Below are 27167 nucleotides of genomic sequence, written 5' to 3' on the forward strand. Positions count from 1 at the left end.
ACGGGAGGGGGCGGGGCTACGGAACCCCACACCGGCTTCTTTTATTCACGAGACTTCCGCGGTTACGCCGCTTTCACGTCACGGAGAAATACTTCCGTTGAGCAGCTTCGGCGGGTTGTAAACCGCCTCAGTCGACATTTAACGCGGCTCGAAGGCGTCGGCATGTGGCGGCTCTGTGTTCGCAGGTAAGTCGTGTCCCTGTTGTGGCTTTTGTTGTTTACCTTTTTAAAGCCTCGACATAACGCGTCCAGCTTCACGCATGTGTGACCAGGGGAAAACATCTGCCTAAACCGGTAGCCAGCGACAAACCGAGCGCGTGTCGATCGTTAAACGTAACGTTACTGCTTAGAAATGTATACAAAATAAATGACGTTTTGTTTTTCTCAGGGAAGAAAGTATCCACAGTTGCACTTTTAAACTCTCTGCAACTTGTTACTTGATTAGGAGAATAACTCTTAATGTCGAATAGAAATGTGATCTAATATTTTAGGGAATTAACGGTAGAGTTGGATGATAAACTGACATCTCTCTGCAGCTGGAGTAAATGCAGCTGTGACTTCATTGAGTCCACTCAATAACACTAATACGTTAGCAGTAGCAATTCTCAGAATAGTTTCCTTTTCTGACAGATTTCATTACTCAACTAATTATTTGATCTTTAAGGAAGGCCTCCTATTTAATCCCACCAACAAAGGCATCATTTAATCCGCTTCAGCCCTCAACGTTACAGCACATTAAAGCGCAGAGCACTACAGTCCTGCTATGAATCCTTGCAGCAGTATTAGTTTTGTGTTGCTGTTCTCAGGAAGCAGATGTGCTACCACACATCCAGACACTCATTAATCAGCAGGTCTTCAGCTCCTCATTGACTGGCTCTAGGCGGCCCGGAAGGACGGTTACTCCGATGCCCTTTTTACCAGGTTTCTCTGCTCACTGGCTGATGAATATTAGTAAAACAACATACCCGGCTTTGATTTATCACTAATCGGAGGCTCATTTGACAGTCCACGACCCCCCCCCCTTCCCCATTCCTCCACCCGGAGAGATGTTTTACTGAGCTGAGTGATTGTTCCCATTTACTAGTTCACTAGCATTGCTCTCTGTGATGGAAGGGACACTTGTGATTGTTATACATCCTTCCACCGCCTCACCTCAGCCCAGATCCATCCGTTCTGTCTAAATAAGCCAGCAGGCTGCAGCAACGGTGGGACCGTTCAGTAGGTCATTAAAGCACAACCGATGTGGCGATGTTTGGCCGAAATCTCTCTGGATCAACTCCAACGAGTAGAAATAGCTGTTAAGCTGAAGTGTGTTACAGTATTTACAGTTACTGTCCTTCACTTCCTGTTTTTTTTCTCTCTAACAAAAGTTAGCAATGTTAAAAAACTCTAATCTAATAGGTTGCAAGGCTGTTCATCATGAAGAAGCGAGCCAACAAGGTGCCGGAGGAGGAGCAGAACTTGTGCTGCTGCGAGTATGTGAACCGGTTCGGGGAGCGCAGCCATGTGGGAGCCTGCTGCTGTGACTGTGAGGACCTGGATGACGCCTGCGACCGGTGAGATGTAAACTCAATGCAAAATGCACGTCAAAAGGTTTTTTTGGTGTCCAGCTAAAAGATATTTAATAAATTTAGATCTTTATTGAGCTCAAACTTGGCCTTTCACCTGTATCTAGAAATCCTTTTGCACTGTATGCAAAAATAATTTAAAAAAAGGGAAAAAAATAATAATAAGGAATCATGCCAGTAGTATTATTAGTGAAGTGTTTATTCACACAAGAGTATGTGCAGTTTTTAGTTTTTCAACCTATTTGGGGTCTTCAAATTATACTGCTCAAATCTGTGTTCTGTGAGAATTTGAGAAGTGATGATATTTCATGCTTATGCTCTGTGCTCCTCTGGTTTGGTAATATTTGTATGAGCGATTCCCTTTTTAAAGTGCAAAGTTTAGAAGCGGCGGCGCTCTGCTTTTCGTTGGCGGTGGAAAACGCAAACTAACTTCTGATCCGACCCAAATACATCCCACCGTTCAAATGCACTGCTCCCAGAAGTAACGATACTTCACTTGTTTCTCTTTCAGGTTCCTGAAGAGGGAGCCTCAGAAACCCGAATCCCTGTCACATGTGGCCGCAGACGTCACGGACCGCCTCCGCGTGCCTTGGCTGTGGGGCGGCGCCCGAAAAGTAGACCTGACCGTCATCCCTCCTCTTCTCCTCCTGCCGGTCCTTCTGCACGTCGCCGCTCTCCACTACCTGCTCGGCATGGTGGTCCTGACGGCTCTGCCCGGCCTGGTGCTGTGGTACTACTATTTCACCCACCGCAAGAAGGGACAGACGCTCTTCTTCCTCAGCCTGGCCCTCTTCTCCCTGGCGTACATGTACTACTTATTCGTCACCGAGGTGCTTCCCGACGGGGACGTTGGTCCGGTCCAGCTGGCCGTGGTAACTGTCGGGGTCACACTCACCCTGGTAGCCCTCGTCCTCACCAAGAGAGGACCCGGCATCGTGCGGCCGAACCGGGAGGCCGTCCACAGCACGGTGACGTACTACACTCCCGCGGCGGACCGAGACCCCGCCGTCAACGGCGGGTGGCGGGACGTGACCACGACCGTGGCCAGCCGGGCGGGTTCTCCGGAGGGTACGGGGGCGGAGCTGAAGGAAGGCGGGCGGAGGAACTGGTGCACGGCGTGCAGGGTGGAGCGGCCCCCGAGGGCGGGACACTGTCGGATCTGCGGTGTCTGCGTGCTGCGCCTCGACCACCACTGCGTTTGGTGGGTGCCGTTTAAAAAAACAACCACCTCTCACTCGGCATGTCTTCACTGTTCTTTCCACTTTGTCCCACGTCGCAAACGTGTCATCTTTTCTCTACCAGCTATTTAATAAATCTAAAAACGAGTCCCGTTAATTGTCAAGACGATGGAGTAAGTGACTTTTTTCACCAAATTTGTACGTGTTGTTGAGCCGTCATCACACACACACACATTATTCACACCTACAAACAAACCGCTCCCTGCAATCATCCATTCCTACACTGTGTGCTCCTGCATGTGTGTATTGTAGTGTAACCCTTGGGTCTCAGTACGATGTTTTGTGTGTGTGTGTCCGTGTGTCCCCTCCGTCGGTGCCCGGGTAGGATAAACAGCTGCGTGGGGCAGACCAATCACCGCAGCTTCCTGCTTACACTCGTCCTCTTCCTGTTGACGTCGCTGTACGGGATCAGCCTGGTGCTGCAGAGTGTGTGTCCCAATCAGCACCTCTTCGTTGCCCTGCTCTACTGCCCGGGGGTCTACGAGCAGTCCAGGTACAGAGAGCCCGCTGGGCTGGATGACTTTGACGGTCCCTTGAAGTGATATATTTTATATGTTTTAAGTATTCTTATCGTTCACGTTTCCAAGTCACATGACCAGATAAAGTGAACGGTTAAGAAGAAAGATTTAATTCTCTGTAGGGTCATCGATAGCGGTAAACAAGCCATCTTTTCTCATTGTCTTTGTCCAGTACTGCACTTCGCTTCACCTGTGCATGGTACAGCAGTATTGTGACCTGTGGTCTGCTCCACCTGCTGATGGTGCAGGTCATCAACGTCAGTCACAACGTCACTGAGCGCGAGGCCCGCGAGGCCCTGAGGGACAAAACCGCTCGCACCGCCTACTGGGGACTCGTCATCGACACGGGTGTCTACTCTAAAGGTTTCCGTGGCAACTGGGCCGAGTTTCTGACCATGGGAGAAAACCCGAATCCACCCTCTCCTGCCCCAACAAACCCGGTGTAAGAGGCTGCTTCCCAAACCTGATATTAAACCACGAGTCTGCAGCTTGTGGCTGCTGTTCCTGTTCAGGTCCACTGGGTGGCAGCATGGAGCTTTGCTCTGATTTCCCCTTCTGGTTGAAGCACTGCTTTTACTCCCGGGTTAAAGTTATTTATTTTTGGACACAGCAATAAGATACAATCACTTCCAATGATGTCACCCACAACGGGCATCTCCTCTTTGCAGCTGTGCAGACTCACTGACCTCAAATCACTCGTCACGAGTGTTTCTGTGAAACAAAAATGGTCTTCTCTGGATTTCAACATTGTCTCTGTGTGTCTTCCACATTCTAGTGTCTTGCTGGGCGTTGTCTAACAAAAGTGTGAGACTGAATAGTTGCTCTGGTCCCTCGTAAGGACGTGTTTTCTGAGCACGGCGGCAGCAAGCGACATGACGCCTCAGTGACGCACAATACACGGGCTGACCATCTTTTTTAAAATGCTCCTCCCGCACACTCTGTCCTCCACAAACACCTGCGGCGTTCGCAGAGGAGCGTTCCTAATTTGACCTTGTGGGTGTCATGGATTATTTATCACCGATGAATGAAACATTTCAGCACGAGCCAGATCATCATTAATTAAAGTTCTACAGTTTGTCATTGCATTTAACATGATGAATGATCGGATGTCCATGAATATATTAAGTTACTTTTATTCTCTTATCTGGTTTAAACGGAAATCCTGAATTATTTATAAGCAAACACACCAGTTCACATTAACGTCACCTTGAGAAGTTCGCACTCCGGGACATTAAAGGACTGAATCCTAAAAGTTGTAATGGTCTAGTTGTGTTTGTATGAAATTATTTATTTGTATTAAATGATTGAGAATCGTGCCAGTGTATTCATTTAGTGTTTGTATGTGTGTGTGCGCTCCAGAGCTGTTGGGATGTTTGTATGTGTGGGGAGTGCGTTTCTCCCAGAGGCTTTACGGTGGATAGGAGCAGAAATCCGGCAGAACTTCAGTCACTCTCCTTCCCAGCTTCTCCCGCCGCTCGTCTCTCACTCTTTCCTTGCGCATCAGGCAGGGAAGCTGCCTCCAGGCCTGCAAACATCGCCACAGCAACCGTCTGAAGTGCAGGCAGGTGGGGGGGGGGACAGATGGGAACAGAGCAAGTGAGCAATAGGAAACTGAATTATAGGGACCTCTGGTTTGACAACACCTCACATAATGTCACTGGGAGCTCATTGACAAAAGCAGCCAGGCAGCCGGTGGGATTTCACCTGCGTGCAGTGGTCATTTAGCTGCCGTCCCCTGAGGAGCCGGAGTTTAGAAACCCTCACATTCTTTGTCAATGACAGTTAAATCATTAGGTGGAAGCATTGAAGTGGAAAACTATTAATTTAGTCCGCAATGGAAAACAAAGAATAAAATAATGACGCTGTATTGAAATGCAAATAAAAGTTCCTGTTCATCTAGTGAACGGTCATAGCATCCAATCACAGACTTCACGTGAGGTAAATGTAATGTTTAAAAAAAAATATATATATATATACACATACTTTATATGCAGGGCTACAAACCAGTCGGTCCATAATCAAAGTTTCCACTTGAGCAGCACAACACTGACGTTAAACGTAATGGGAAGAGACATTTATTATGAACAACAGAGGCACGTCACTATTAAAGAGTTGATGGTGTTGTTTAAAATAATAATAATGCATCAGCAGTTGCGGTGGAAAAAACAGCTGCATCTGATCCAATGTATCTTTCTTTCTTTATACTCTGCAGTGTTGGTGAACTAGCCTGTAGCAATTAGTGCTGACATGTAATTAAACAGGATGTTAAATTGAATTTGATCAGCACGCCGCATCCACACAGGGGCAGACCTGTTATTGTGCTCCTGAGCCAGCTCCTGACGGTCCCACTGCACAAGCCTCTCCCGGGTCACATGGTCCAGCAGTGCCAGCAGAAACCTCCTGAGAGTGCGCGTGCGATGGAAACGCACGGCTCTCTCCTCTTGAATCATCCGCCAGTCGTTCAGCTGAAACGTACACACCACACACACGCACACACACACATTTACTGCAGTAAAATACACAACGGAACCACAGCAATCTAGTTTGAGTGAAAACCACTAAATAAGGAGAAAATTGTCCTTTTTCCTTAAAGTCGTGGGCACTCCGAACACATGATTGAGTGCAAGTAAAAGAAGATTAGGAGAAGGTTTAGTGCAGTGTCCTCCATAAGATGGGGAGACTGCAATCCCGATTGGGTATTTAACCGCGTGTGTGTGTGTGTGTGTGTGTGTGTGTGCGCACGTTAGGAGTATATACACACTCTTTTCCAGCAGCTTAAGCTCCTCCGAAGCAAGAAGCGCCGGTACACTTGGTCAACAGAAGCTTCTTTCTCAGCCTGCGTCTCTCTGGCTGATTGCTGCCAGCCCAGCGTGCACCGCCTCAGGAGCAGGAGATTGTGATGACTCTCGGCCAGCTGGCGGGGATTGAAAAGAAAAGTGTCGATGCACGCTGATGAGCACATCCGTACTTAATCAAACCTGCCAGGTTGAAAACAATGCAGCGCTATCAAGTGATGAAGCGCCTGTCTTTGACCGAGTCTCTCAATTTAACTTGAACTAGTTTTTAGATCTGCCTGTGAAGTATTCCCACAAGTTAAGGTTTTTTTTTGGGGGGGGGGTCCAGCAGAGAGGAACATTTTGAGGATTAAATCCTACTTTAAACAGAATACCGCTTCGAAGTTGTTTCATGCTTGAGCTTGGATGTTTTTCCTCTGCCTTGACGAGTGTGTGTGCAGGTCCAGGGGAGGACGACTGTGTTATTGGGTGGTGCGGTTATGTGGAGCTTTGCCGTTGGCTCGGGGTGTTCCTTTTAGCTGTGTATTTTCATCACAGTAGTTTTCACATGGCTCAGACTATTTACGGTGTTAAAGTGCGCTGTGGTTGGTGGTGCACTTTTACATGGTAATTCTTAATAATTCTTAATGCAAAAAACATCACCAATGGTAAGATAATGATAAAATAGAACACATGGAGGATGTAGAATTTAAAAAAATGAATACATTCCATACATACAAGAAAGAAGGGGAAATAGAAGGGCAACAGATTGTGTATTTTTTAAGAAAAAGCGCTGAGCTTCAGTTAAGGAGACAGGCAGGACATAAAAAAGCATATATAATCCTCTTTGGTTCAAAATTTCGAGTTGTAGGATTGAGGGGACATGCTGACATTAACTGACGATGCTCTGCCTGTTGCTGTGGCTGACAGGTGATTCACCTGTGCGTTGGCTTGTCTGATCTGAATGATTCGCTTCCATGGCGCCAGGCCTCGCCGCAGCAGCAACTTTCTGTCGTAATGTTGACGGGCCAGCTTCATGAGGTCCTGTTGCCTCTGCCGTTGCCTCTGTTTCTCCTCTTCCCTCTGCACAGACAAAAACAGTATATATATGTTTTTATATTTTATAGGGGTCACAGGAGTACAGTCCTGCTGCACGTCGGTCAGTGTTACCGCTTCCTGTATTTAGACGTGTATTATTGAACGCCCAAAATCCATGAACGAACCTCACCTCTCTTTCCTGCCTTTTCTCCTCTCTTTTCTTTACAGCTGCTTTGCGTTTCTCCTCCTCCTCCTCCTGCTGCCTCTGCTCCTCGGCAGCTTTCATCTGAGCCTGAAAAGTTCAATTAAATATATTTTTTCATATGTCTATACTATTTAATCTTGCTACTCATCCTACAAAACCATCCAGAAACAGAACTCTTCAATCTCCCTCTCACCAGTTTTTCCTCATCCTTTTTTCTCTTGAGTTCCTCGATTTCCTTCCTCCGTTCTGCACGTTGCCGTGCACGGACCTCCATGGCTTCAAAGAGATGAAGAGGGAGTTTAGCAGTAGATGTATGGATGATTAAGCATGATGGGAAGGATGATTTGTGTTGTTGTGGGACAATTTACATAAAATGCTGCTATAGGAGCAAATGTTAGATCCCCATAGTTGTGATTTAGGGTCATGCAATATACAATATACTAAATGCAGGAGCATTTTATGTTCAGTGGGATGATAAGTGCCTGCGATGTCATAACTGTGGTTCTAAGCTCTGTGAGTGAAGGACATTGGCGACTGACCCGTGATGACTGGATGGGAGCACGTCTGCCGCGTGGCAGCTTTCCTCGGCGGTGGATGGAGACTGTCGGGTTCCCCAGTAACTCTTGATGCCCTGAAACAGCAGCAATCACAGCTAGAAGCACCGCGGGAAGCGCTGATAGCTCTGTCCGAATGTACTGTGAGTCCAGCTGAATCTTGCCAGGGAAGTTGACGTTATTAGTTTAGACCATATATTTTTTTTATGAAAACCCAAACATTTTTTTGCCTTTTTAAAAAACATTTTTTACATAAATTTGAAGCAAACAGCATTCTGTTAAACTCTCCATACGTAATGATGAATTTAAATCTGAGGCAAATGGGCAGACCTTTTTTTTCATTAATCCATGAAAACTATGTTCAAGGTTCTTGGAAAGTTTCTGGGATCACATACCACTTCATTAAAACCACCGTTCATGTAGAAAACATGAACTATTGACTTTTGCACAGCGCCCGCTTCTCTTTTCTCTCTCAGCTGTATCTTCCATCTGCAGCGGTTTCTTTGAATCTATTCATAGATTCCTGTATTTAATAAGAAAAGCTATTAAAGGATAATAACTACCCGATTTACTACTGTTTTAAAATGTGTCTTTTTTTCTAGAAGACAACAGGAGATATTAGATTAAAATGGTAGGATTTCAAAATTACAGACATTCTTTCGATCTTTACTGAGAAATATTAAACAAGGTACAAATGGCCATATAGTCACATGACTTAGAATTAGATCCACTGGACCAATTTTTAAATCGTTTATTTGAAAGTGCAGATAAAAATGCAGAATTTTGTTTCCCTTTCTGTAAGTCATTTTGTGTAATTGCCTTTTAAACCAGTTATACAAACAATCTATCCTTCGACTATGTAATTTGGCCTTCTCCTAAAAGTGCCACAGGACAAGAATTTATTCACATGATAACGGAATTTAGGGGAATCTATTAGCAGAAATGGAATATAATACAAATGTGGGTTTTTTATGAGTATAATCCCCTGAAAATAAGAATCCTCAAAACATCATTGTAACTAGCAAACCAAACAATCCTCGTTAATGGCTTCAAGTTGATGATAAAGCAGCGGTAGAATGTGTATTGACCATGTATAAAAGGGATCAGTTACCAAATGAATGTGGGTGAATATGATGCCCTCACATCTAAAGCTTTTTTGGGGGCCATCTAGAACATTCTACAGCGAGCCTACCTCGGCTCTCTGGGATCAAAGTCGCAGCTCTTTGCTCTCGCTCCTCTTCTCGCTGACCGCTGAGCGAGCTGTGTGGTTTTCTCCATTTCCAGCTCCAAACCCATCGCGCTCTGCTCCCTCCTCAGCTGGGCGATCTGCTCTTGCTGATCCTTCAACAACTTCCTCTGCTGCGTGATGATCTGCTGCTGGACGCCACAGCTGGACTGCTGTGCCCCGTGGAGCGCTGCAGCGGTCGGCGCCGCGTGGCGTCTGGTCACCTGCCACGGCAGAGTGGGCGGGGCCTCGGCACCCTCAGGGTTCTTATGCTGAGCGACCGCGGAGGCTTTAGGGGCCAAAGTGCTTGACCTCTGGTGGTCCTCCAACAGAGCAGACATAAAGATGATGTTATACATGAAAGATATATATATATATATAAAATATATATAAATATTTAAAAAAAAATGCAGATGGATAACATGGAGACAGTGTCCCAGTGCAATTTAAGTCCAGGAACTCCAGGAATTGTGATATTTAAGCAGCGAAGGCTTCATTGTGAGGATGACCTCTGTATTGACCCATCAACCATGAACTTCATCTCTAGTGAGATGTTTCCCTCGAGCTCTGCTCCACAACCCTCTTATTCCTCTCTAGCCTTCTTTCCATCTGCGTTATGCCTCCGCATTCTCTATTATTCCACCCCCCTTCTTTCCTGCTGTCACTCTCTCCAGAGTTTTTCTCACTATTTGACTAAGGTTCATGCCATGCAAAGAGACCATGTAGAATCAATTATATTAGTATTTAAAATAAAGTCCCAAACGTATTTGTTGCCTCAGGGGTTTTAAGCTCTATGGTCACCTGTCAAAGATTGGGCTGACGTTTTGCTCATGATTCCACTCCAGAGGGTAAAAATGTCATTTGCAGTAGGGAGGCATCAACAAGGAGAATGACCTTAGTCCGATTGCATTGAAGAAATGAGTATGTGTGTGCGCCTCTCACCTTCTCCGGGGTCTCTGGTGGGTCAGAGGCCTCAGATGGGATGATTGCCTGGATCCTCGGGGGTTCAGTGGCCACGAGTTTGCCTCTCGATGCGGCGTTGATCAAGGCGGCCATCTTGCGACGGGTCTCCTGCTGCTGGGCCAAAAGCGCTCGTTGTTCTTTCTCCCTCCGACACCACAGCTGCCACTCATTCAGACATCGCCGTAGCAACCGCCTTCGGTCGCTCTCCACGGCCAGCTTGGATTGTCTGGAGCATGGAACAGACGTTGTAAGAGGGATCAGGTACTGTCATAATAAACAGTCACATTTGTTAGTCACACCCAAATTTCATTTTCATTGAGGTTCTTGCCTGTGTTCAGCTCGTAGATCCTCTTCTGTTCTCACCAACTCTCGCCGCCGCTGCTCCGCCCACACCGCTGCCCGCCACGCACGCCAGGCTCTCAGCTGCCGCTTCCAGTCACAGAGGGCCGTGGCCTTCCCTAAACGCAGCCTCCGGTCCAACACGACCGAATACCATCCAGAGAAATGCCTCTGCAGACACTAAAACACACGCACAAATGCGTTCAAATACAATGTACATTAATCCGTTTGCCGTACGCTCGCAGTACAACCAACCTTGAGATTTACCATGACAACCATGGTTTGGAGTTTCTGTTCCTTATAAAGTCGCTCCCTCTCCTGCGGCTGCTGGTTTGAGGGAGGACAAGGAGCTGACTGGAGGCTTCTGGCTGTCCTTATACCTTCCACTCTCCCGCTTTCCCTGTGGAATCACCAAACGCCCCATAAAGAATCATTCATATCACATCGAGTTCCATCTTCAAAATAAGTGAGCATGAGACCAATTTACAAATAGTTTGTTTGGGTAAAAACAAAAGCTATAAACCAATGACGAGTTCTTCACACAATCGTACAACTACACCAAATTGTTTATTTTTTCTCCTGCTAATTTTTGTGCCTCAGATTACCTGAGGTTACAGTTGCTACAGAGAAAACCTGCGGGTTCCCACTTGTGTTGGCCAAGAGCTTATGTACCCTCCACAGGGAACCCTTCCACAATGCTGGTTTGAGTCAGAAAACCGGCTTACTTCCCTTGATCCAAGGGTTTTCAAATTCTGAGACAGCAGTCCCCCCCTCACGTACACCCTCCCTCCGCTGCTCAGGCGCCAAGCGCCTCGGCGCAGGCCGGTGGTTGCTTTGAACACCGTACCTCTGTCGAACCAGCCGTTCCAGGCCTCTCTTCTCCTCCATAATGCGCCGCAGTGTCACCATCTCCTGCTGCACCATCTCCTCCTGTCTACGCGCCTGCTGCCTCTTTCTTGTCTCCTTCTCTCGCTCCCTCCTCTTTGCCTCCTCTCCGGCACCCCGCAGAGCCTCCCTCTCCCCTTGTTGCCTCTGCCTCTCGGACTCCCGCCGGGCTCGGTTCTCTCGCACCTTCAGCGGCAGTTGGAGGCAATTGATGAAGGTGAGAAGACGACTCTCACTCCGGCTGATTTAGCCCTCAACGTCACAGTTTGTCCGACATACCTGAAGCTGTCGCGCTGCCATGGTTACAATCGGATCTCTGAACTTCTTCCTCTTTTGTCCAACGTCCAGTGCCAGTTCCTCCATCACCGCGGAGTCTAACACCTCTTGCTCCATCAGGTCTTGCAGGAAGCTGTTAACGGCAGTCTGTTCTTCCTCCTCGGCCAGGCAGTTATACAGATCTACAGAGTGTGAAAAAATAAGCATGATGTCACAACTAAAGAGTTTCTAAAAGTTTTATAAAGCTATTAATTATTGCTTTTAAATAGTTTTTCCTTGTGTCCTTTCATTTGACCATGATGTGAAAATCAATATTGTGAGATTCAATGTTTGCTCGAGATAAATAATCTATTACAGAAAGCATTTAGTTAACTATGGGCATTATACATCATGTTTTATCGTTCAGGACTAGTGCAGTTAGACATATGAATTGTTTTGAAAACTCCAACATCTAAGATGTGGAACTCTTCTGCACTAGGTATTCCCATTATTCATTATGATTTGTAACATCAAATGGGAACCCCAACGTTCCCATATAATTAGGACATTTGAACTGGTTTAGAGAGCTCAATTGAAATGGTGACTTTCTGTTACCATCAAAGTTGCTGTAGTTGAGGGCGGCGGGCTGAGCAGCAGCAGGTCCAGTGGGGCTTCTCCTCTCATCGCAGCACATCAGGTCATCTTCCTCCTCCACCTCCAGCTCCAGCCGCAACTTACTGCTCAGCCAATCGCCAAGAAGAGCCTGAGCTGCAAGCAGCCCCGCAAATGTAATTGTCAGGCTTCAAGCGGGTGCACAGGCTCAACTCTATTATTTAGGTAACACTTCTCTGGAGACACTATTTTCTTTTCCTGTGTGCTGACCTACCTTCACTGTAAGCGTCATCGTGATCTCGTAACTGGTCAGAGCTTTGCAGCGGCACAGCTCGGCAGTTGGTTCCTGAACGAGGTTTCTTGTGGGAGAAGACTTCTGAAACGGCAAACTCGGAGGCCACCTCCACCCGCTAAGGACGAGGAAAAAAACTAACCAATGAATGTTTTCACGAGTGATTATTTTATGGATTTTTCAGTGACATGGTTAAACAGCCATTAGGTAAAAGGTGAGTTATCCAGCCTACACAGTCCCAACTGTCCAAAATCAAGCGCAAATGACTTGATATAAAACTAAATTGTCACCTTTCTCCACTGGTCGATATCGCCATTTTTCACATGCATCTGTAAGAAAAGAAAAGCCAAGGGTAAGCCGTCACTGTTTGAAAGAGAGATAACAGGGCGCAGGAAGATGTTCTCACAGTCACCTCTGCCTGCTTGAAAATTCCCAGCCAAGCAACAGTGTGCCAAACGACACCTGAGCCGATGCGGATTATTTCACAGGAAAGTTTAGCTATTGCCTTGAATCAGCAGATTAACCAATCGTTTCCCAAAGTCGGTGCTTTACTTTCAGCGATTCAGCAGTGACCGTCTCAGGTGCTGCAGGATATGTGAGTGTCGTAGCTCATCTGTAGGTTTATTATGACAATTATAATCCGTTCCACCGACATGAGCCGATCGTTCAAACATAATAAAACGGATTGGCCTTCCTTCATACCCTCAATAGGGGCATTTTCACAATCATATCGGATTCCTTGAGGAAATTAGATCATTCAAAAAGGGTCTAATAAATCGAAATATATTGAAAAAGACATTTTATGAAAGAGGAAAAGTTAATGTGAGGCGGAATGTAGACTATTATAATTAGAAACTCCACAGCTCTCAAATTAAAATAAATTCAAAGTCTAAATGTACCTTGTCCGCAGGTTTTCTACTCTTGCCGATCCCCCGCCACCTGAACAGGTCAGGATTGTGACCTGGGAATGTCATCATCTGCCTTGGCTAATAACGTTCCTTTTTTTATCGACAAAAAGGTATTGAGAAGTTATTACAAAGAAAAGTCCCACAGGATTCTGGGTGATGCAATATATTAACCATCTCAAGGCCTAATGCTCCCTCAACGATGCATTTTAGGACTACGTGGACCACTGCACTCGCTTTGTTGTGGTTGGTCACCATGACGACCTCGTTCATTTCTCTAAGTGAGCCAAATATGGGTTGAATTGAATAAAACGTCCAAAGAAATCCAGTAATGTAACGTATTCAAACTCTTCCATAAAGCACAACACAATATATTGGGGTTTTGATGAGAATTTGGTAGTTTTAATACTTCTGCGGTTGGTGATGACGGCATATTAAGTCGACTCGTTTTTTTCCTTTCCTACCTTGGATTTCCTTTTGCGTCACCAGCTTTTCCTGTGCCGCTCCAGTTGCCCAGCAACCTGTTGCTTTTAACAATAAACGCCTTGTTACTTAATTTAATTTTTAAAATGCAGCCAAAGATCGTAATCTTATTTATTTTAATTTAGGAAGGTATGCATTGCCTCCGTAGCATTAAATATTTCAAGCTGAAAGAATAATATTTTCCGGTCGTTTTAAATTTAAAACGGTTACTTTTACTTAAAAGTCATGTTGGAATTATACAGTCAATAAAAACAGTAGCAAAAGTAAAATTCCAGTAAAATGTATAAGGTAACTAACGCTTCTCCCGCTGCTGGCTCACCGGTCTCCATCCTGAATAAAAAGACTACATCAGATATGTCCTCCGAATTGGGGACAGGAAGGCTGCACTCGTCGACCGCATTTGAAGGAGCCGACGGAAGGTTACCGCGGCGGCGCAGCCACTGTGACGCAATCGATCTACGTATGCAGCCTCGTGAGGACACAGCCGCTGCATTGGGAAGTTAGCTTAGCAAGTGAAAGTTGTAGGTGAGTGAATGGAATTTGGTTCAAACTTATTTAAACAAATACGTAATCATACCCAGCGCGACTGCAACACCCTGCGTTTTCTTAACGTCAGCTAAGAGAAGCAACAGCGAACGCGTTAATAACACGTGAATGTGGTTCGGCTACTGAGCTAAAGTGGCTAACGTTACTTCACGTGTATTTTGCTAAGCGGTGCCACCGTAGTCCGAACTCGTGGTTTAGATAGTGTTCGTACGTGTAGTTGCGTTCCGTAAATCCCCTCAAAGCTCCTCGCATGGCCGGCTGCAGGATGAAGCTGGAGCTGTCCCGTGTAGTCCAGGGAAGAGGTCGACTGGGGGTCCTGAAGGAGCTTGGCAAGACGGGGCAGCACTCTCTGGAGGTCCCGGGATGCCTGCTGCACACACACCTGGGCGCAGTGCCCCACCTGACCCGGGACACCCTGCACACCCTGAGCAACCTCCCCTCTGTCACGCAGGTCACCCTGTCCAACATGTAAGCGTGTACATCATCACACACATGCTTTCACTCGATCACAGGCAGGTAGGACCACATTGAATTATAAGCACGCTATACTAAAGCTAATAAACTAGATATGACTCCCGATGACTTATTCTATTGGGATTTGGAATTATTATCTTATGTATAAAGTGTCCCCTGAGGAGATTGTACAAAAAGTAGCTTTTGGCAGAATGATATAATAAACAACTAAAGTGTACCTCTCCATCTCGACTTTCGAACAGCCTGTAATAATATGGACCAGTGCTTCTGTCAATGTTATTTTAACTGTTTGTGCTTAATATGCAACCTTGATTATGTCTACTTGCTTATTGATGTGTTTTCTTTTAATACCATCAACCTGCCAGAGCAAAAGAAGTTTCCATGACAACATTCACATGGTTGCCCATATTAACTAATTTAGATTGTCACTTCTTCTGAAATGAAACAATCATAAAATAAACTCTTTCTCTGAAATCTATTTTTTCCCTTTCTTAAGAGCAGAGCATCAGGAAGTATTGGAGGAGTTCAAGGATGGATTCAGGAGGTTTGCAGGTACTTTTTGTTCTTCCTCTCACTTCCCCTTAGTACAACCTATTTCCCAATGAGTGATCAGGAAAAGAGTGACGACAATAAGTTGGGAAATTTATAGCAGACCACAAAAAAACAATTAGACATATTCTTATGTATCATTTTATTTACATACTCTTTATAAAGGCACCCGATTGAACAGACATCCAACAAGACATACAGTCATGTTTAAATTTTTTGTTATATTTCAATGAAATAGTTTGAAACTCTTTAGTTTGTGCTGTTAAAGGCAGATATTAGTAATGTGCCAATCTGATACTCCATACTGGTCAGAATATTCAACCAGATATTAGAAAAACTAGAGATGAGTAGCAGCTTAACATATTTGTACAGTAGCCAGTCGGTGCTGAAATGCTATTGTAAGCAAAGCGGGTTAATGCAAATCTATTTATGTTGATTTCTCCCTTCTCGTCCTTTAAAACAACAGCCTCAACACGTGTTTCACCCAGAAGCTGTTCTTTTCCTTCAGTCTCAACTTTACACAGCCCGTCCGATCTAATGAAAAGCTTTACAAACAGCTACTGGGTTTGACATTGTATGGCATTTTTTGTCAGAGAGAAAGGACATTATTGGTTTGAGATTTGTATCTTTTAAAGGAGGCTTGCAGGTATGAATGTCTTTCTCAAATATTATTTTCTGCTCTCCCCTTTAATGGACTGATCAGTAAGTCTCTGCTGAAAAGCAGAACATATGAACTGTGTTTATGAACCAAAGTAGCTCCATAATCATCGCCATGTCACAGAATAGGCGGCCAGAGGAAGAGAGATTGGGTGTAGAACTATTTGAAATATCCCCTTTAACCTTCATTGGTCTCATTTTAAATAGCAACTACATCAGAAGAACCTCCGCCAGGCTGAAAATCCTGTGCTGGTGTGACCAGTTAATGTATATGATGTAAACCTCAAGCATGCACGCATTTCATCTGAAGAGCTTGGGGTGTTTTTAATATAATTTCCCGGGGATAGATTGGAAAGACGGGAGAAAATATCTTCTAAATATATATCATGTTGAGTTTAATGCTGATTAGCTCCATAACCCTGAGCAGAAGGTTATGAGTAATAAAAAGAAAATAATTTTCAAAATCAAAATGCACCTTTGCTGTACAACAGTAGCCTTCGTACTCTGCCTCAAACAGTTTGTAATTGTTTCAACTCTCTGGGGATTCCTGCTGCTCTGTCTCTGTAGTGTCAGAAGAGCAGTGATTGAATAACTAGAAAAGGCATTTCCTGCTGAAAATGCGTTGGAATGCAAAAAGCTGAAAGCTGCACTGAATATTTGAAAATAGCTGAAAATACAGAAAGTTGAAGGGAATTTGAATACATTTGCTGAAAAGCTGAAATGAATTTGAAATTGCTGAAAATACAGAAATGGGAGAAGCTGAAAGGAATCAATAGATTTGCTGAAAAAGCAGAAATGAAAACAGCTGAAATAAATTTGAAATATTGCAAAAAAATACAGAAATGAATATTAAAAAATTGCTGTTGATAGAGGCATAAGAATAGCTGAAGTTATTTTAAAGAACTGCTGAAAATACAGGAAGTGGGGAAGCTGAATTTCAATAGATTTTCTAAAAACAGAAGTTGCAGGAGCTTAAATTTGTTTAAAATTGTTTGTAGTAATATTAGTAGTAGTATTAGTTATAATTGTGGTATTAGTAGTACTAGCAGTATAAGCAGTAATAGTAGGTTTAGTATCAATAGCAGTAGAAACAGCTGGAATACTATTAGCCATAGTAGTATTTGTAATAACATTAGTAGTAGTTGTAGCATTAATAGCAGTAGAAATACTAGTAGTATGGTAGTAGAAGTATCAGTTTTAGTGTAGAAGTACTAGTAATATTCGTAGTGGTTGTAGTAGTATTTGAAAGAGCAATACGTATTTCAACGAAACCGCTTCATGGTTAAGGTACAGATAATCATTGAGGCTTTTAGTTTGTAATGATGGAATTGGGTGAGGGGGGGTTGGGAGACAGAATGTTTGTTATTCAAACTAAGAAGTTTTTAATTAATAGGCCTCATCACAAACATTACAGTAAAAATTCCCTCCATGGGGCTTTTATTTTGAAATTATTGGATTGGGTGGGGTGGGGGGGTGTAGATAGAGGGAGGGAGGGTGAGAGGGTGAGGAAGGGAGGGGTGGTGAGGAAGAGATAGAGGGAGAGAGAGAGGAGGAGAAATAGACAGACATACTGACTGACTGAGTGATTAACAGTGAGCAGAGGTCAGGGTGGAGGGGGGAGGGGGGGCGAGTGTCTTTATCATATTGGTCTGTTGACAGAAAGCATAGCTGCGTCATGTGACTCCACTAATCAGGTCATAGGAGCAGCTGTGAGCCACAGACAGATCCTGCAGCGTGTGAGTGCTCGTAACCACGACAACGCCGCACCTGTGATCATTAACGAGCGGCTGCAAAAGACAGAGACATGGCAGCGAGTTACACAGAATCCACACCTCAAACAAATGAGAACCAGCGCAAAACTATAACAGCTATCTAAAAAAGACTACGTTTGTATGAGACCCAAGACTCTACCGAACGCGTGGATGAGCTTTTTATGTCTGTCCGGTAATAAATACGGCTCCTATGGCCGTTTACAAAACGTGTACCTTGTGGATTTTTGTGAGAAATATGTCGGCAGATTTGTATTGGAGCCTATGGGGCTTTTGGCAGAGGTTGTGTCACTCAAACACTCCTTGCGCCAAAACTAAAAAACTCTGGGATTCCATGAACACATTAATCCAATCAGCACAACCATACCCTCATTAATCTGAAGAAATGAAGCCTCTAGAGTGTATACTTTGGCTGCAAGGACAGAAGTTCCATACTTTTTTAACCAGATTTCTGCGCTGCTTCAGCCTCTAGCCCGCGAGCTCTCCACTCTAGCAGACGCAATACACACTCATGTAAAAGTCAGAAACGGAGCGAAAAACTAGTGAAACATAATCAGTGATTATGAAAAAAGTACAATAGATATCAAGAAGCAGTTTTTTTCATAAAATAGTTGAGACTTGTGTGAACATTTGAGAGTTGAAATGGTGTCTGTAGCTGAAAGATTGGCGAAGCTGAAAAATCTGAAAGTTGAAGAAGTTGAAGAGGATTTGAAAAGCAAACTCCATTTGAAAACCATGTTAAAATATTAATGATTATTGATTTATATAAATTCAAGCATAAGAGGTAGAAAGCTGAAAAGTCATAGCCCTCAAGCCAGAAAGGAGCTGAACATTTTAATATTTGAACGGTTTAAATAGCTGAAAGTGTGAAGGAGTTGAAAGGTGCCGCGGAAGAAATAGAAGAAGAAGCTGAAGAACTAGAAAATGCATTTCCTGCTGAAAATGCGTTGGAATGCAAAAAGCTGAAAGCTGAAATGAACTTTTTAAAATAGCTGAAAATACAGAAAGTTGAAGGGAATTTGAATACATTTGCTGAAATTATAGATATTAGAAAAGCTGAAATGAATTTGAAATTGCTGAAAATACAGAAATGGGAGAAGCTGAAAGGAATTTCAATAGATTTGCTGAAAAAGCAGAAATGAAAACAGCTGAAATAAATTTGAAATATTGCAAAAAAATACAGAAATGAATAGTGAAAAATTGCTGTTGATAGAGGCATAAGAATAGCTGAAATTATTTTAAAGAACTGCTGAAAATACAGGAAGTGGGGAAGCTGAATTTCAATAGATTTTCTAAAAACAGAAGTTGCAGGAGCTTAAATTTGTTTAAAATTGTTTGTAGTAATATTAGTAGTAGTATTAGTTATAATTGTGGTATTAGTAGTACTAGCAGTAATAGTAGGTTTAGTATCAATAGCAGTAGAAACAGCTGTAATACTATTAGCCATAGTCGTATTTGTAATAACATTAGTAGTAGTTGTAGTATTAATAGCAGTAGAAATACTAGTAGTATGGTAGTAGAAGTATCAGTTGTAGTACTAGAAGTACGAGTAATATTCGTAGTGGGAGACAGAATGTTTGTTATTCAAACTAAGAAGTTTTTAATTAATAGGCCTCATCACAAACATTACAGTAAAAATTCCCTCCATGGGGCTTTTATTTTGAAATTATTGGATTGGGTGGGGTGGGGGGGTGTAGATAGAGGGAGGGAGGGTGAGAGGGTGAGGAAGGGAGGGGTGGTGAGGAAGAGATAGAGGGAGAGAGAGAGGAGGAGAAATAGACAAACAGACTGACTGACTGAGTGATTAACATTGAGAAGAGGTCAGGGTGGAGGGGGGAGGGGGGCGAGTGTCTTTATCATATTGGTCTGTTGACAGAAAGCATAGCTGCGTCATGTGACTCCACTAATCAGGTCACAAGGAGCAGCTGTGAGTCACAGACAGATCCTGCAGCGTGTGAGTGCTCGTAACCACGACAACGGCGCACCTGTGATCATTAACGGCTGCAAAATGCAGAGACATGGCAGCAAGTTACACAGAATCCACACCTCAGACAAATGGGAACCAGCGAAAAACTATAACAGCTATCTAAAAAATACGGCGTTTGTATGAGACCCAAGACTCTACCGAACGCGTGGATGTGCTTTTTTTGTCTGTCCGGTAATAAATACGGCTCCTATGGCCGTTTACAAAACGTGTACCTTGTGGATTTTTGTGAGAAATATGTCGGCAGATTTGTATTGGAGCCTATGGGGCTTTTGGCAGAGGTTGTGTCACTCAAACACTCCTTGCGCCAAAACTAAAAAACTCTGGGATTCCATGAACACATTAATCCAATCAGCACAACCATACCCTCATTAATCTGAAGAAATGAAGCCTCTAGAGTGTATACTTTGGCTGCAAGGACAGAAGTTCCATACTTTTTTAACCAGATTTCTGCGATGCCCCACACTCTAGCCTGCGAGGTCCCCCTCTAGCAGACGCAATACACACTCATGTAAAAGTCAGAAACGGAGCGAAGAACTAGTGAAACATAATCAGTGATTATGAAAAAAGTACAATAGATATCAAGAAGCAGTTTTTTTCATAAAATTGTTGAGACTTGTGTGAACATTTGAGAGTTGAAATGGTGTCTGTAGCTGAAAGATTGGCGAAGCTGAAAAATCTGAAAGTTGAAGAAGTTTAGGAGGATTTGAAAGCAAACTCCATTTGAAAACCATGTTAAAATATTAATGATTATTGATTTATATAAATTCAAGCATAAGAGGTAGAAAGCTGAAAAGTCATAGCCCTCAAGCCAGAAAGGAGCTGAACATTTTAATATTTGAAGGATTTTAATAGCTGAAAATGTGAAGGAGTTGAAAGGGGGCGCGGAAGAAATAGAATAATAAGTCGGAATAAAGATTCGAAGAACAATACTTGGAATGCATCTCAATGCATTCCAACAATAAAGATTCGAAGAACAATACTTGGAATGCATCTCAATGCATTCCAACAATTAGAAACAATAACATCCGATTCGCTGCCTATAAGCTCTGTTTTCTCACCTTTCGATCCTGCGCTGCGGCTGTGTTTGCCGATAAAGCCACAGCTCATTTCTCCTCGTCACATCAACATGCAGTAACGAAGCTCAATGTAACCCTTTTGTTTAACCTCCAGTTTTTTGCATTTATTTTCATTTCGTGCAGGTCTTCACAATACCGTGTTGTACTGCTCGCTGCACGACCCTGCGACTCCCTGCCCAACGGGTTACAACACTACCAAGGTGAGGAGAAGCTTCTGCTTAAAGGAACGGCTCCACGCTTTGGAATATGTGCTTATTCCAAATTCATGCAGTGAGATGAGGCGAAGACGATGACAAGACCGACGCGACTCCCACATCTGTGTGCTAAACTAGCGGCACCTCCAAAGGTCCAAAATGACATTTCTGAAGTTGTGATTTCATGGGGGTTGGTTGTGTGGTGGAGTATTTCTTGGCCTGGGAACAGTTGCTAGGTAACCAGTGGAGACTTCGCCGAAGGAACAACACGCTACCGCCCCGTAAAACCACATTTCACACTTCATTTGGCACTTTAATAATTAGTGAGATTCAGTTGCCTTCAGACGGGTCCAACTGTATATTATACAAAATACTGGTGTTGTGCTGTTTTTGTACATTGCATATTTGTTTTTTTAATCAATACTGAAAACCTTTGCAGGTGATATTGACTATATTTTTGCACATTAACACCAAGCTCTTTACCCTTTAAGCAGTTTCATGATACACAATTCTTTAATAATGCTAATAGTATTTTTTCAATATTTGTAAAGCAAATACCTTTTTAATGTTTAAAACCTGATTGGCAATGTACTGGATTCTCAGTCTGATTTCTGGAATTGGCATCGATCTTCTGATCCAGTACTTGTGTTCCTCCCACGATGCCAATCAGTAAAGAGAATTAGTTCACTCAAGCTTTCTTTCTCTTCTTTTTTTTCAACTCCAGTGCCTTTGCTTTACATTTGTGGTTAGACGGTGTCCGTGTGGGGCAGCGGTGGGCGGATAGAGCTGACCGTGGCCAAGTTTATGGCTCTCCAGAAGACCGTGCAGCCGGACTGGTACCAGAGCATGGCCGATGGAGAGACGTGGCAGAGCGGCACGTCGCGCAAAAGGGTTCGGAAGTCGGTGGACCGAACTCTCGCCCACTTGGATGAGTGTCTGCTGGTTCACCAAAACTCCCAGGTACGCACACACACACAGACACGCGCAGCCTAAACATGGCTGCTCTTTTACGTTTGTGAATCAATCACTCGCGGCACAAGTGCACATCGCAATGATTGATAGCCGGGTGTTTTTTTGTCGTAGTTGCACGTGCGGCTGTGCTGCGGCTGCAAAGGCGGTGAGATTAGGAGGAACCCATTAATTGGTAAATTCTTTTTCAGTAGGCCGAGCATCAAGCATGAATAATGGAATTAACTTTATCCTCTAAAAGCAGTGAAACGCTAGAGAGAACCGAGCTGATCCACACAAAGAAGGAGATGGTATATGACGCTTTTACTCAGTTATGCTCCAAAGGAGGTTGTCTATTTATGTAACGGTACAGCTGTAAGATCTGTAGCTTGATTTATAGAACATTGTTTATTGTATTTTACATTGTATTGAGTGAGCTGCTTGAATGCTACTGAAAGCCGCCCCCCACCTCTTTCCTGATAAGCACTCAGCTTCATGCTGAGGCATAAAAACCCAGATGGGCTCTGACAAGAATAAAACATATATGTTTGAAAAAGGACATTTATGTTTCAATACACCTTTTTGCTCTCTCCTTTTATTGGCTCCCTTATCTGTCAGAGTTTCGGCTGTTAAATCCCCTCTCTCTCCGCCTGTTATTTCCAGGAGTTGGAGGGGGTGGAGGTTTTTGGGGTCGTGGAGGGAGGAGACATCCTGGAGGAGCGGGTGCGCTCTGGCAGGGAGACCGCCAAGAGGCCCGTGGCTGGATTCTGCCTGGACGGCCTACAGACGGGTTCCATGGATCAGGCCCTGAGGACCCAGCTCATCACTGCTGTGACCAAGGAGCTGCCTGAGGACAAACCCAGGTCAGCCTGAATAAATGTACACACACAAACGCACACTAATCATGCAACCGCGTTTAAAAATAGTCAGACATTAAATCAGCTGCAAACACAAGGAGGCATAGAAGCTGGGTGGACAAATGCTACCCTGTTATTCATTATCTTATCAATAAAACAGAGGCACACTCTTCACTTAATCAACAGTCTTTGGAGGCTCCAAATCCATGCAGGAAAATAACACCCATATTGGTTTTCATCGTTAATGATTGTGTATATTTTTCACTCCGCAAAAGACTTGAAAATGTTCATTACGATTCTAAAAGACTATTAAATGTTTTTTTGCTGTAACTATTAAAAACAGCCGCAGTGTGTCCAACCCGACTGACTACACTTTCAGAGTGCAATACTTGTAAAAGCCAAAACTTTTCCTCGATGTTACTGGCTCTCTGATCTTCAGAAGCCTGTTGCCTCTCTGAAGCTTTTCACTGGGAGTATCTCTCCCATGAGTGCTCCTCTCACAGAGGTGATGGAGGAGATCCGGACAGTCTCCTTGTTTGCCGGCGGCTCTGGTCGGGGAGATGTTGGGAGTGGATTCGTAGCGCTAAATTGGCCTTGACCTTGATGCCATCGGGCAGAGAGTCAGCGGGAGCCAGTTAACTGTGACGAGCACAACCACACAAGGGTGCACATTTTGTTAAAGGGTGATGTGTTGTAGACGCTTAACCCCTTGAGACCCACAAATGCCCATTTTATAGACTCACTTTGATGGGATATAGTGTCGATTTCTACACGGATTTACTGCAAAATGTGACAACAGAAGAATGAATATAAAAATGTGAAGCCGTCTGAATTTGAAACAAAGTACTATTCTAAACTGTCTCTAGAACACTATTTAATCATAATCGTTCCCTATTTGGATTCACCGGTTTCTCCGGTCTGTGACCCTCAGGCTGCTGCAGGGCGTCGGACGGCCGGACGAGGTGCTGGCGTGTGTGGAGGCCGGTGTGGACCTGTTCGAGAGTTTCTTCCCCTTCCAGGCGACGGAGCGAGGCTGCGCTCTCTGCTTCGGCTTCGACGTCTCCTCGGACCCGGAGCTCGCAGGTAGAGCGCCCCCTGCAGGTGTGGTGAATCGCTGCGCCGGGGGGGGGGGGGGGGGGGGGACTAATTTGTTTCAATTTTTTGTTTTTAAACGTACAACATTCAGGGGGTAATTCAATGCATCAGAAAAAGCCCCTTCGCCTTGTCACGACCCCTTAAGCGGAGCTCGGCCCACTAAGGCGTGTTCATGCTACAGAGGGGAAAGTCAATGGCTACACACGCTGCTTTTCTTTTTAATGGTCGTAAGCGTGCATTAGGACCTACCTGGGTGTAGTTCCAGGTTTATAGCACGGCTGAAGTAGTGTAGGGGGGGGGGGTGAAGAGGCTGTTGAAAGCCCCATGTTACTCCCACATTTGGTGTCACTCCTGGTTTTAAGTGCTTGCGTGATGGTTTCTAGTTAATGTACATGATGCCTCCACACCAAACTCCATTGTTAAACAGCCTATTTCATCGTTAATGAATTTACATGTATTCCGTTTGTCGTGTACTCCAGCAAATGATCTGAGCCACACAAATGGAACATCAGCAGATCCCGCTTGTTAACTTCCAGCTGCTCTAACTTTTTCCTTTGATCTGCTTGGACCCTCCTCCGCTCTGTGCTGCTTAAAGATTCCCCATTACAAATGCATTAGTTCACACACTGCACGGCAGTTATTTATGTAACCGTCACTTGCTTTTGGACATAAGCATTTATCATTGAAATTTAAATCAAGGTTTAATTCCAAATTTAAAAGGAGGATTATTGTGCTCTTGTCAACCCATCTGACTTTTTAGGTACCTTGCCTAAAGCCAAAACATGTTTTAAATCCTGGTTCTATTCAGGAGCTTGCAACATTTGCCAGAAGCAAACATTGTCATTTGGATTGAATGAAACCATAATAAAACAAGCTTAGGATTGAGAAATATGATACCCATCACAACGAAAGTGTGCTTTACATATTTTCTGTGGATGAAGCGATGAGTAAATATTTAAATATATTTATTTATATGAAGACAGAAGTTTAGGTGCAAGAAGGGACACCCCTTTGATTTAAACGAATGGTACCGAGTAGAGTGGAAAAATTAATCAAATTCAAATTAACATCGCAATGTAATAGAAAGCTTTTGGTTAAAAGCTCGACTAATCAAACGTTTTAATTGCTACAATATCAAACCCAGCAGAGGGTTGGAAAGCTGTGCTACGCTCCGTGCGACACGTGAGAGTAGAGAAAAAAAACAACTCGGAAATCTCTCATTCATTTTTAATATGCAGCGCTTTGTTGTTCTGTTTTTCAGAGGTGAGTTGAGTTATGATTATATTACATGTTTACTGGCCTTGAAGGCATCAATATTTGACTCTGAAGGTTTTTTACACCTCACTAGTTTAGTCATATCCATGCATTAATTCATGTCATTATATCAGCACATACATAGACCTGATATACAGTTCACTCCTTCGTTGTGTCTAATGCGGTTTGTCATTCAATTACTTATTGCTCGTGTCTGGTTAATAATTTATGACATAAGGAACAAAAAAAAGGCTTTCAATATTGATTTAAAATGATCTGGATAATATTTCCCCATATTGCCCATCACTTGAATAGTTATGATTTAGATATGCAAAATAATGAGCCTGGTGGGCTCCTACAGGAGGGGCCTCTGATTCAGAGTTAGAAAATGCTTAGAAATGTTCCATGTGCTTATATGAAACTGAAGGGCCATTCATCTCAAAGGTGAGAGGCTGAACAGAGACCCTTTTTCTAATTGCACCATCTTTTACTACACTGAAAAGGCACAGACCTTGCGCAGCATCTTCGGTGTGTATTATCAGCGCTTGATCTAATTTCAATTTGGGCAGAGCACGGGGAGGTCAGCCTGCAGTTTGAGCCGGTTTTCACATAATGAAAAGGAAAGGGGTGCGTGTCTCCTATTTCCCTGCGGATAATGGATTTATTTAGCTTTAAAATCAGGGCTGGATAGGATGGTTATTGAAGTTGAGGATGTGCGTGTGTTTGTGTGTAGAGGTAATGGTCAGTTGAGGTAATTGGGCAGAAGAGAGTCAATCGACGGTGCATTACGTATCTGCCGAGGTAACATGAAGTCTGGGCCCGTGATTCTGTGAGGAGCTGTGGGAGGCGACTCGCGTGCTTCATTAAAACGCTGCGTTAAACTCGTCCCGACAGCCGGAGTGAAGTTCGGTACCCGGCAGCATCCGGTGTCAGGCGGCGTTCGCCGACTCGGCGCCGGCAGTCTGGTGGAGTTCAGCGGAGGTGAGAAGTGACACAACCTCGAGAGAAGTTCTAATTCCCCTCTCAACCAATTACTGAAACCCAGTGGGGGGGACTTTCTCGTTCAGGCCCTCTTTTGACTGTACGCTCTGTCAGCCCTTAACCTCTGGGGGTTATGCGCTTCGTCTTTTTGAACTTCAAGTTTTCATCATCGGATTTTACTTTTATTCCCTAAATCCCCTTCCTGCATCTATTCCGCCCTAAAAAGCCAAAAGGCGACGTTATCATTTTTGGTCATTGACTTAAAACCAGAACCTGTTTAACCCTAATATGAGTCATGCCATGTTATAAACTTTTACGACTTTGAAAAGTCACACACTTTTAATTGTTTTCAGGTCATGAAATCTGATATTTCTTTTCTTGCAAAAAATGAATTGAAAAAAGCGTGATTGACTGCTAAAATGTCAAACTCAACTTCATATCTCCACAAACCAATGGGGGTTGTGACAGTGATGATGTCCACTTCTAATATACAGTCAATGAGTTTAGCTACTGGGGTTTAAATGTATTTGATTAAAAAAACCTGAGTTTGTTGAAGCCCTTTTCTGTTCTGGTCTTTATAAGACAGACTTGCTCCTCAGCACGAGCTCCTCCTCCCTCCTTTAAATCTTCCTTTGGCCGAGCCTCATTTTTTTTCCCTGGTGTTCTCTTATCAGTCCCTCCTCAAAGCTAAATTCAATTTAATGCTCAGTTTATACACTTTGTTGCTCTCTGCTTCACCCGTTACGGTTGGCGCTAAACCCATTTTGCTCTTTGTTACCTTTTTAAACCCTTTAATCTTTAATCAAATTCACAGCTATTTTTTTCTTCTTCCATCTCCCTTCCTCCCCTGGTGTCTGTAACTGTTGTGTTCCCTCCTGTGAACAAAAGCCCTCTGCATCAAACACACCCAATCACCTCGGGTTACTT

General features: G+C 43.9%; 3 protein-coding genes across 17 annotated transcripts in view; 2 read left to right on the forward strand and 1 right to left on the reverse strand.

The window, feature by feature from the left end:
- On the forward strand, nt 1–4638 carry zdhhc23b (zDHHC palmitoyltransferase 23b). Its single transcript, XM_040167356.2, has 5 exons — nt 1–185; nt 1401–1555; nt 2079–2768; nt 3131–3298; nt 3496–4638. Exons 2-5 carry the CDS (start codon nt 1419–1421, stop codon nt 3767–3769), a joined length of 1269 nt encoding a protein of 422 aa, XP_040023290.2. The 5' UTR covers nt 1–185; nt 1401–1418; the 3' UTR covers nt 3770–4638.
- Nucleotides 4441–14816, reverse strand: ccdc191 (coiled-coil domain containing 191). Of its 8 annotated transcripts, none has more exons than XM_078096601.1 (19): nt 14611–14768; nt 13835–13891; nt 13365–13463; nt 12756–12794; nt 12448–12583; nt 12177–12329; nt 11586–11764; nt 11269–11492; nt 10677–10821; nt 10411–10601; nt 10062–10308; nt 9087–9442; nt 7880–7971; nt 7534–7616; nt 7326–7427; nt 7037–7180; nt 6085–6237; nt 5634–5788; nt 4441–4873 (listed from the first exon to the last, which is right to left on the reverse strand). In XM_078096601.1, exons 3-19 carry the CDS (start codon nt 13440–13442, stop codon nt 4732–4734), a joined length of 2619 nt encoding a protein of 872 aa, XP_077952727.1. In that variant the 5' UTR covers nt 13443–13463; nt 13835–13891; nt 14611–14768; the 3' UTR covers nt 4441–4731. The 8 variants fall into 8 exon arrangements, with proteins under 8 accessions (XP_077952727.1, XP_077952726.1, XP_077952729.1 ...); XM_078096600.1 differs by having other exon boundaries at nt 13835–13897; nt 14611–14750; XM_078096603.1 differs by having other exon boundaries at nt 9087–9433; nt 13835–13897; nt 14611–14743.
- The window catches only part of qtrt2 (queuine tRNA-ribosyltransferase accessory subunit 2), a 15528-nt gene continuing 2257 nt past the window's right edge, over nt 13897–27167 (forward strand). Inside the window, exons 1-8 of one of the 8 annotated variants that reach the window (XM_078096613.1) lie at nt 14125–14378; nt 14664–14867; nt 15370–15425; nt 21035–21111; nt 21856–22065; nt 22717–22916; nt 23842–23993; nt 26154–26240. In XM_078096613.1, the coding sequence (XP_077952739.1) occupies nt 14665–14867; nt 15370–15425; nt 21035–21111; nt 21856–22065; nt 22717–22916; nt 23842–23993; nt 26154–26240 (985 nt within the window). In that variant the 5' untranslated portion in view covers nt 14125–14378; nt 14664. Of the gene's footprint in view, nt 14379–14649; nt 14868–15369; nt 15426–21034; nt 21112–21855; nt 22066–22716; nt 22917–23841; nt 24012–26153; nt 26241–27167 lie in introns of those variants that run through there. The other 7 variants (XM_040167351.2, XM_078096614.1, XM_040167354.2 and 4 more) reach the window with 7 other exon arrangements.

Source organism: Gasterosteus aculeatus, chromosome 21 (assembly GCF_964276395.1).
Source record: "Gasterosteus aculeatus chromosome 21, fGasAcu3.hap1.1, whole genome shotgun sequence".
Lineage (NCBI taxonomy): Eukaryota > Metazoa > Chordata > Actinopteri > Perciformes > Gasterosteidae > Gasterosteus > Gasterosteus aculeatus.